This window comes from Pseudophryne corroboree, chromosome 9 (assembly GCF_028390025.1).
Source record: "Pseudophryne corroboree isolate aPseCor3 chromosome 9, aPseCor3.hap2, whole genome shotgun sequence".
Taxonomy (NCBI): Eukaryota; Metazoa; Chordata; class Amphibia; order Anura; family Myobatrachidae; genus Pseudophryne; species Pseudophryne corroboree.
Genome location: NC_086452.1, coordinates 28,076,439 through 28,086,080, shown reverse-complemented (window position 1 = coordinate 28,086,080; position 9,642 = coordinate 28,076,439). Strand labels below are relative to the sequence as shown.

The 9,642-nt window shown below is 43.5% G+C and overlaps 1 protein-coding gene across 1 annotated transcript; it reads right to left on the bottom strand.

Moving 5' to 3' along the window:
• Positions 1-521: 521 nt before the first annotated feature.
• LOC134956642 (putative nuclease HARBI1) lies at positions 522-1,784 on the bottom strand. Its single transcript, XM_063938684.1, has 3 exons — positions 1,311-1,784; positions 854-1,226; positions 522-544 (listed from the first exon to the last, which is right to left on the bottom strand). Exons 1-3 carry the CDS (start codon positions 1,699-1,701, stop codon positions 541-543), a joined length of 768 nt encoding a protein of 255 aa, XP_063794754.1. The 5' UTR covers positions 1,702-1,784; the 3' UTR covers positions 522-540.
• Between the last annotated feature and the right edge of the window lie 7,858 nt (positions 1,785-9,642).

Genomic DNA, 9,642 nt, shown 5'->3' with positions numbered 1-9,642 from the left:
TTACTTCGTGTATGCATAGTTCGTATTTGCTGGCGGATCTCCGCCAACAGATCGGGAGTCCTCCTGCGGAGATCACTCCACCTCCTCTCAAGTTGTATGATTGTCCGCCTGCTGCGGACGCGAGTCCGCAGCAGGCGGCGGACCTCCGCGTAGGCCTCGCGCTTAACCCGATTGGGGATGAAGCGCCCAACGCGGCCTACGCGGCGGTCCATCACCGCAACCAGCACGCGGAGCTCCCGCCTGGTGAACGGTGCTGCACGCATCATGGCAATGGCGTTTTCCTTATTTGGGCATATATTTATAGTGTCTGTTAGCATGTGATTGGTCCAAAATCTATGTTGTCATTTCTAATAACTTTATTGATCTTTGCAATGCTGTGAAGAGCAGAGTGTTATTTCGCACGAGCGGAAATACGCATTAGCAGAAGCAAATATTTATCATAAACCAAAAAAACAAACAAAAACAAACAGACACAGAGACACACAGTTTATTTTAAATTACTATACATATATGTGTACTCACCACAGTTTGTGTGATCATTCAGCTGGACAGTCACAAAGTGGGCAACATTGAGTCTCATTTGTTTGTGTGTTTGTTTACATAATCAGGATTTGAGGATATAAAACAAATAAGGACACTATTTAGCAACATTACAGTATTTTGTTTTCTAACCAAACATTGTAAGCTTAACGTGTTTGCGGATTTTGACGATAAGAAAAATTACACATTCCAACACAACAAAAGCATTACACAATCACTTTACAATATCATACAAAATGTCAACATTTATAAAAAAACATAAGCATACTGTGCTTTTAAATATTTTTAAAAAGAAAATATCAAAACACTATACCTGAAATATTCGGCAACAATCCTTGCCCTGACTTGGCTCCCCCTCCGTGTAACACTCCCCCCACCGAAGTGTCGAACAACCCCTGGCTCCTCATCAGGCAATTCCTCTGCCTGAGGAAGCTCTACACTACTCCTTACCGCGATATTATGTAGTATTGCGCACAGGACCACTATTTTACTTGCCATCTCCTTCGAATACATGATGTCGCCACCAGTGCGGTGGAGCACACGAAACCGCCCTTTAAGGACACCAATTGTGCGCTCCACCAGCTGCCTAGTGGCAGTAAGCGCGGAGTTAAATGCCATCTGTGGTCCTGGCCTGGGATTACGGTAAGGAGTCATGAGCCAGGGGGTGCAAGGATATCCACGGTCTCCTGGTGGATGAAAATCCAAAAATTAGAAATAGTATATTTGTAAAGTTACATTTTTTTGTAAAACAAAATTTAGCAACAACTCACCCAATAACCACATGTCTGCTCGTTGACTTGATCTTAATCTCTGCCATATCCCTGATTGTCTAATGACATATGCATCATGTGAACTTCCAGTAAACTTGGCATTCAGGGAAAGGATCTGGAGGGATGGCCCACAAACAACCATTACATTCAGAGAATGAAACAGTTTCCTGTTTCTATAAATTTCTTCATTATGTCTTGGTGGCTGAATAGCAACATGTGTGCCATCCACAACCCCAATAACATGTGGGAAGCGACTACCACCTTCCTCAAATTGCCGCTTCACCACATCTAGGGCACCAACATCCAAAGGCATATCAATGAATTGCTTCACCCGCTTTAGGAAAGCCTGGCAGACACGCCGCAGGACCTTACTGAACTGGCCCTGCGACATGCCAACCAGGTCTCCCACAACATGCTGATATGAGGCTGTAGCTAAAAAATGTAACACAGCAAGGAATTGTGTCAATGGTGGTATTGCTGTAGGATACCTAATTTCAGACTCCAGATCACTCTCTATTATGGAGAGAATGTCTAGGATTAGATGTGGTGGCAGCCTGTATCTACGCACCACCACATCATCTGGCATCCCAAAAAGTAGGACACGGGTTCGGAAAATTGGTGGCCTAGCACGCCTCCGTTGCCTTGGTTGATGAGGAGCCGGTTGTGGGGCTGGCGGTTGGGGTGGGAGTGCTGGCGTGGGTTGGGGAGGTAGGGCTTCGGCTGCGATAAATATTGACATAACACACTTTTTTGAGAAAAACAAAAAAAAATGTTGAATAATACAAAAACAAAGTTACAAAAATATACAAACAATAAATGTTAAAAAAAATGTGGTGTCAACTTACTGCAGGAGCGTACATTTTTTCTGAGTTCAATTCAGGAACAAAATGAAAAAAAAATTAGAAAAAAAAAACAATATTAATAATTGTCCAAAAAAAACATATTTCATTTTGAAAAATCCCAAAAAAATTACTTACAACATTTCAGAGCATCAAACACATCACAAACACCAAAAAAAAAAAAAAATTATACAAAATATAAAGAAAACAAATTTAAAAAAAAAAACCATTTAGTAGCTAGTCCAGGAAAGAAAAACACTACTTTGCAGATCAATCCTGGTAACCAAAAAAAAATGTATTTCCCAAATGGAAAACAAACATAAACACAACACTTTGAACAAACACAAACAGGCACCAACACAGGCCAAGGGCACTTACCTGCTCAAAAATAAAGAAAGTCTTTGTGTTCTCTAGCACACAAATAAATCAACAAATCCAAGGGTTATGTCACCCAAAACAAAGCACCTACAAGAGAACACAAATGACAGTCAAAAACAGCATACAGACCATTAAAACAAACAAGCACAAACACAGGCCAAGGGCACTTACCTGCTCAAAAATAAAGAAAGTCTTTGTGTTCTCTAGCACACAAATAAATCAACAAATCCAAGGGTTATGTCACCCAAAACAAAGCACCTACAAGAGAACACAAATGACAGTCAAAAACAGCATACAGACCATTAAAACAAACAAGCACAAACACAGGCCAAGGGCACTTACCTGCTCAAAAATAAAGAAAGTCTTTGTGTTCTCTAGCACACAAATAAATCAACAAATCCAAGGGTTATGTCACCCAAAACAAAGCACCTACAAGAGAACACAAATGACAGTCAAAAACAGCATACAGACCATTAAAACAAACAAGCACAAACACAGGCCAAGGGCACTTACCTGCTCAAAAATAAAGAAAGTCTTTGTGTTCTCTAGCACACAAATAAATCAACAAATCCAAGGGTTATGTCACCCAAAACAAAGCACCTACAAGAGAACACAAATGACAGTCAAAAACAGCATACAGACCATTAAAACAAACAAGCACAAACACAGGCCAAGGGCACTTACCTGCTCAAAAATAAAGAAAGTCTTTGTGTTCTCTAGCACACAAATAAATCAACAAATCCAAGGGTTATGTCACCCAAAACAAAGCACCTACAAGAGAACACAAATGACAGTCAAAAACAGCATACAGACCATTAAAACAAACAAGCACAAACACAGGCCAAGGGCACTTACCTGCTCAAAAATAAAGAAAGTCTTTGTGTTCTCTAGCACACAAATAAATCAACAAATCCAAGGGTTATGTCACCCAAAACAAAGCACCTACAAGAGAACACAAATGACAGTCAAAAACAGCATACAGACCATTAAAACAAACAAGCACAAACACAGGCCAAGGGCACTTACCTGCTCAAAAATAAAGAAAGTCTTTGTGTTCTCTAGCACACAAATAAATCAACAAATCCAAGGGTTATGTCACCCAAAACAAAGCACCTACAAGAGAACACAAATGACAGTCAAAACAAAGAAGCCCAGGTTTATTTTCACAAATGGACTTGCCAAATATATATGTATTTAAAAAATAAAAAAAAATAAACATTTAAAAAACACTTTTACATCAAAAAATTAACAAGACGATTTCCAGAATACTCACAAACGAAAAAACGCCAAAAAAATGCATCACTGTCTATATTCAAAACGCAAACGAAAGGACAAAGGTATGCTTGACAATTACTCACTCTGCAAATTCCTCTAGCACCTTCACGCACAAGCCAACAAACTCAAGTGAAACTCCAAACTACCTACACTCACAGCGTGCAAAGTAGGCCCTTAAATAAGCAGTGCAATCATTAACCAGAATAACAGTGTACACCTGTGTGAATTAACGATTCGCACGTAGGTATATAAGCGCACACACCTCGGCGTACAGACGTCATCACAAACATGGCTTCTCGTGAGCAAATCGCAGCAGAGATAGACCGCATTGCAGAGCAGCAGATGGCATTGCAGCAAAGACGCCTAGAGTGCCAAAGGCGCATGTTGGAATACGCCTCAGCGGATGTTGAAGAGGCAGGACCTAGTACTCTGCAAATGTCTGCTTCTGAACCACAACAATTGACTGGGGATACCCTGCCACAGACACATAGTGACCAAACTGAGGGAGAATTGGCTTTAGCCACACAAACACAACAGACAGAAGCTGCTAGTGAGGAGGAAGATGGTGATGACCAACAAGCAGAAACCTCACAGGCTACCTCCAGACGAAAAAAAAGACAGCCTGCATTCACTAAGAGGGAGTTGCGTGTCTTGGTCACGCAGGCCATGGCCAAAATACATAGAGGGCCAAAAAACATGGGGGCTGCTTCAAAAGAACGCATCTGGAGAGACATCACAAAATCTGTGAATGAAGTTGGCTCTGTCGTCAGAACATCGCAGGAAGTGAGACGACGGTAAGTGCATCTTGACAATCCTTTTTCTGTGCTAAGTTGTCCAAAAAATGTAGTTACATGTGATGTTATGTCTAGCAAACACAAGCAGAACATGTGTGCTATATATTTACTTTGAACAATAATAATACTCAACTTTGTCCCTCTTTCACAATACATATGTAGGTGGGCCGACTTCAAATCCCGCCTGAAGGCAAAGAGGGCTGCGGAGTGGAATGCCTCAAGGGCTACAGGTGGAGGACCATCTGTCGCTGTGGAGTATACAGACTTGGAGGAGATGGCGATGGCCTGTGTCAGTTATGAGGAGGGCCAAGGGGTGTCTCATATGGACACGGACCTGCCTGAGATTCTGACGGGACATGACTTGGAAGGTAATTTTAAACATTTTTTTGTCTGTAATTTGAACTGTATTTATAATCTTAAACTAATTTTATTTCCGTCTTTTTCCACACACATTCTTCTATTTGCTTGCAACAAAACACAGCACAGGGTGGTGATCAGGTTGAGTCACAGGACGGTTATGTGGTTGAGGCTGAGGTGGAGGGACCTAGTGGGTCTGGCAGTGTGGGCCAACAAAACCCACTTCTGCAGGTTCCTACTGGCCCCCCCACCCAACCCTCTGCTATCCCGGAGATCCTGCTTGAAATTGCTAGGTATGGTGAGAGCCTAAATACGTTTCAAGACGGGGTCATCCGGGAGGTAAGCCAGATAGCTGTCCGGCTCACTGAGCTCCAAACCTGTGTTGAGCAAGGTGTTGCTCAACTCTGCCAAAGTCTGGCAGAGATCAGGCAGGGCCAAGAACAACTTGCCTCCTCAAACCAAAGCCTTGCAAATAACATCTTGCAAGGGCTCCAGGCCATCGCTGTCTCCCTTGCCCACAGTGGCAGAGAGCCAACCACATCGGCTCCCTCCCCTGCCCCTGCCCAGGAAGAACAGGCCACTGGGCAGGCCCAACGAAGGTCACTCCGCAGACCAAGCAAAGAAGATCAGCCTCAGGCGGGGAGAAAAAGAAGAAAGTGATGTCTCTCCAGATGGGCAGCACCCATGTTTTTGTGGTTGCCTCTATGTTATTTTGGAGTTGGCTTGTGTGGCCAGAATGGATAACTCCCTCTTAGTGAAATGTCTTTTTTCTGTTTGGAGGAATTGTAGCCTGTGAGTTTTTAATAAGAAACACCAGAGCCATCTTCCTCTTACTAGTGTGCTGTGTATTGTTGTGTTTGTGTGGTGGATCCTAATTCTTTCTCATTTGGTCTAAAATTTGTGTGTGGCAGGGTGTGTTATATGTTTAATTTATGCTTTGAAAATATACTTTTGACAGAAGCAGAAATTTGCAGAGTACTGAGTTCTGCTATATAATTATTGTCAGTGCCATCTGCTTGCTGCTTGGTCCATCTCTGCCTGTGAGACTCACGTGGAGCCATGTTGTTTAAATGTTGTGTAATATTATTACAGAAATAAAATTTAAAAAAAAAAAATTTGTGCAGTTTCTTCAAGGTAATGCATTAGGTAAATCTTAGTTCCAGAAAGATTAGGTCAACATATAGACACTTGTAGACCAATCTGCAATTTCTCCTTAAATTAAAAAAAAAAAAAAACAGGTATGCTTTGCACCACACTTTAATGTCCATATTAAGTAAACAGACACGACAAATTAATAAAATATCTATGGTCAACAGGACATCATTTAAAACATTGACAGATATTATAATCAGATATTATTGTGACTTTTAAGACTAAATAATAGTGTATGCTGCATTATGTGGGTGTTGGGAAATTTTTAACAATGTAGCAGATTTCACTACCTTTAAATAATAATTTCACTTGTTTGTATTTAGTAGTCTAACACACATTAAAGCATTTAAACAAAATGCTTACACACCTACGTGAACCAAAATAACAACCTTATTTGACAGTGTGTGAGATTAATATGTGAGTAGAATAAACATGTAATGTGTGTTCAGACAATTGCTGGTTGGTAACTTTCATCTGCTCATTAATTAACAAGTAATTGGACATCAGATGAATGTGCTCTCCAATTAACTGCTAATTACTGCATACACACTTGTACCAGTACTTCGCTAATGTAGAGTAACTGCAGACCTACTCTGCTGCTGCGTGAATGTTGCTACGGTTTCCTATGTTAGTTTTAACAGCGACAATGTTTATTTGCGAAAAACACGCCCATTGCAAGTTGCATACTCCCACACTGTACGCCCACTTTCACGCCCATGTCGGAGCATTGCGAAGTCTCGCCTCCGCCACGCCCACGCCACTCCTCGTTTTCGTTTGCCAGTTACGGCTTTTTTTTTCTGAGTAATTTTGCACAGTTGTCGTACGTATGTACTCGCGCATGCGTAATCACGCATTTGCGCATGCGCAGAAACTTACATTTCGTACATTTGCGTTGCGATGACTCTTAGCGACCAACTCGGAATGAGGGCCAATGCCAGCAATATTGTATGTGCATTAAATATGGGCAAATTCCAGCACGTCCCATGTTTTGCACATACCTTGAATTTGGTGGTGCAGAATTATTTAAAAAACGAGAGGGGCGTGCAAGAGATGCTGTCGGTGGCCAGAAGAATTGCAGGACACTTTCGGCGTACAGGCACCACGTACAGAAGACTGGAGCACCACCAAAAACACCTGAACCTGCCCTGCCATCATCTGAAGCAAGAAGTGGTAACGAGGTGGAATTCAACCCTCTATATGCTTCAGAGGTTGGAGGAGCAGCAAAAGGCCATTCAAGCCTATACAACTGAGCACGATATAGGAGGTGGAATGCACCTGTCTCAAGCGCAGTGGAGAATGATTTCAACGTTGTGCAAGGTTCTGCAACCTTTTGAACTTGCCACACGTGAAGTCAGTTCAGACACTGCCAGCCTGAGTCAGGTCATTCCCCTCATCAGGCTTTTGCAGAAGAAGCTGGAGACATTGAAGGAGGAGCTAACACAGAGCGATTCCGCTAGGCATGTGGGACTTGTGGATGGAGCCCTTAATTCGCTTAACAAGGATTCACGGGTGGTCAATCTGTTGAAATCAGAGCACTACATTTTGGCCACCGTGCTCGATCCTAGATTTAAAACCTACCTTGGATCTCTCTTTCCGGCAGACACAAGTCTGCTGGGGTTCAAAGAACTGCTGGTGACAAAATTGTCAAGTCAAGCGGAACGCGACCTGTCAACATCTCCTCCTTCACATTCTCCCGCAACTGGGGGTGCGAGGAAAAGGCTTAGAATTCCGAGCCCACCCGCTGGCGGTGATGCAGGGCAGTCTGGAGCGACTGCTGATGCTGACATCTGGTCCGGACTGAAGGACCTGCCAACGATTACGGACATGTCGTCTACTGTCACTGCATATGATTCTCTCCCCATTGAAAGAATGGTGGAGGATTATATGAGTGACCGCATCCAAGTAGGCACGTCAGACAGTCCGTACTTATACTGGCAGGAAAAAGAGGCAATTTGGAGGCCCTTGCACAAACTGGCTTTATTCTACCTAAGTTGCCCTCCCACAAGTGTGTACTCCGAAAGAGTGTTTAGTGCCGCCGCTCACCTTGTCAGCAATCGGCGTACGAGGTTACATCCAGAAAATGTGGAGAAGATGATGTTCATTAAAATGAATTATAATCAATTCCTCCATGGAGACATTCACCAGCAGCAATTGCCTCCACAAAGTACACAGGGAGCTGAGATGGTGGATTCCAGTGGGGACGAATTGATAATCTGTGAGGAGGGGGATGTACACGGTGATATATTGGAGGATGATGATGAGGTGGACATCTTGCCTCTGTAGAGCCAGTTTGTGCAAGGAGAGATTAATTGCTTCTTTTTTGGTGGGGGTCCAAACCAACCCGTCATTTCAGTCACAGTCGTGTGGCAGACCCTGTCACTGAAATGATGGGTTGGTTAAAGTGTGCATGTCCTGTTTATACAACATAAGGGTGGGTGGGAGGGCCCAAGGACAATTCCATCTTGCACCTCTTTTTTCTTTAATTTTTCTTTGCGTCATGTGCTGTTTGGGGGGTGTTTTTTGGATGGGCCATCCTGCGTGACACTGCAGTGCCACTCCTAGATGGGCCAGGTGTTTGTGTCGGCCACTAGGGTCGCTTAGCTTACTCACACAGCTACCTCATTGCGCCTCTTTTTTTCTTTGCGTCATGTGCTGTTTGGGGAGTGTTTTTTGGAAGGGCCATCCTGCGTGACACTGCAGTGCCACTCCTAGATGGGCCAGGTGTTTGTGTCGGCCACTAGGGTCGCTTAGCTTACTCACACAGCTACCTCATTGCGCCTCTTTTTTTCTTTGCGTCATGTGCTGTTTGGGGAGTGTTTTTTGGAAGGGCCATCCTGCGTGACACTGCAGTGCCACTCCTAGATGGGCCAGGTGTTTGTGTCTTCCACTAGGGTCGCTTAGCTTACTCACACAGCTACCTCATTGCGCCTCTTTTTTTCTTTGCGTCATGTGCTGTTTGGGGAGTGTTTTTTGGAAGGGCCATCCTGCGTGACACTGCAGTGCCACTCCTAGATGGGCCAGGTGTTTGTGTCGGCCACTTGGGTCGCTTAGCTTAGCCATCCAGCGACCTCGGTGCAAATTTTAGGACTAAAAATAATATTGTGAGGTGTGAGGTGTTCAGAATAGACTGAAAATGAGTGGAAATTATGGTTATTGAGGTTAAAATAAGCTGAAGGCTGCATAAGCCTGAGGCCATATAAGCGATCAACTTTTTGTGATTGGTTGTTAAATGACTAAGCAGTTGCTAGGCAGATCAGTTTTCCCGGTTGGTTTTTTCCTATTGGATTAGAGGGTTGTGCATCAAGATGAAGAGGAGGGTCTTAGGTTAGTATATAGGGGGTGGCCATTTTGCTAGACTTCCTCTTGCCATTTCAGTTTATGCCCGCCCGCCCTCCCAGAATGCGTCTTCGTTTTTGTTCTTGCTGTGGGCTATTGAAAGCCAGATTGGCGGGAAATCGCTGCCAACCAGCTGTCACACAGGCATAAGTGGTCATTGTGGGGCTCCCTCTTTAGAAGGACGGCAGGTGTGTCCTTTTC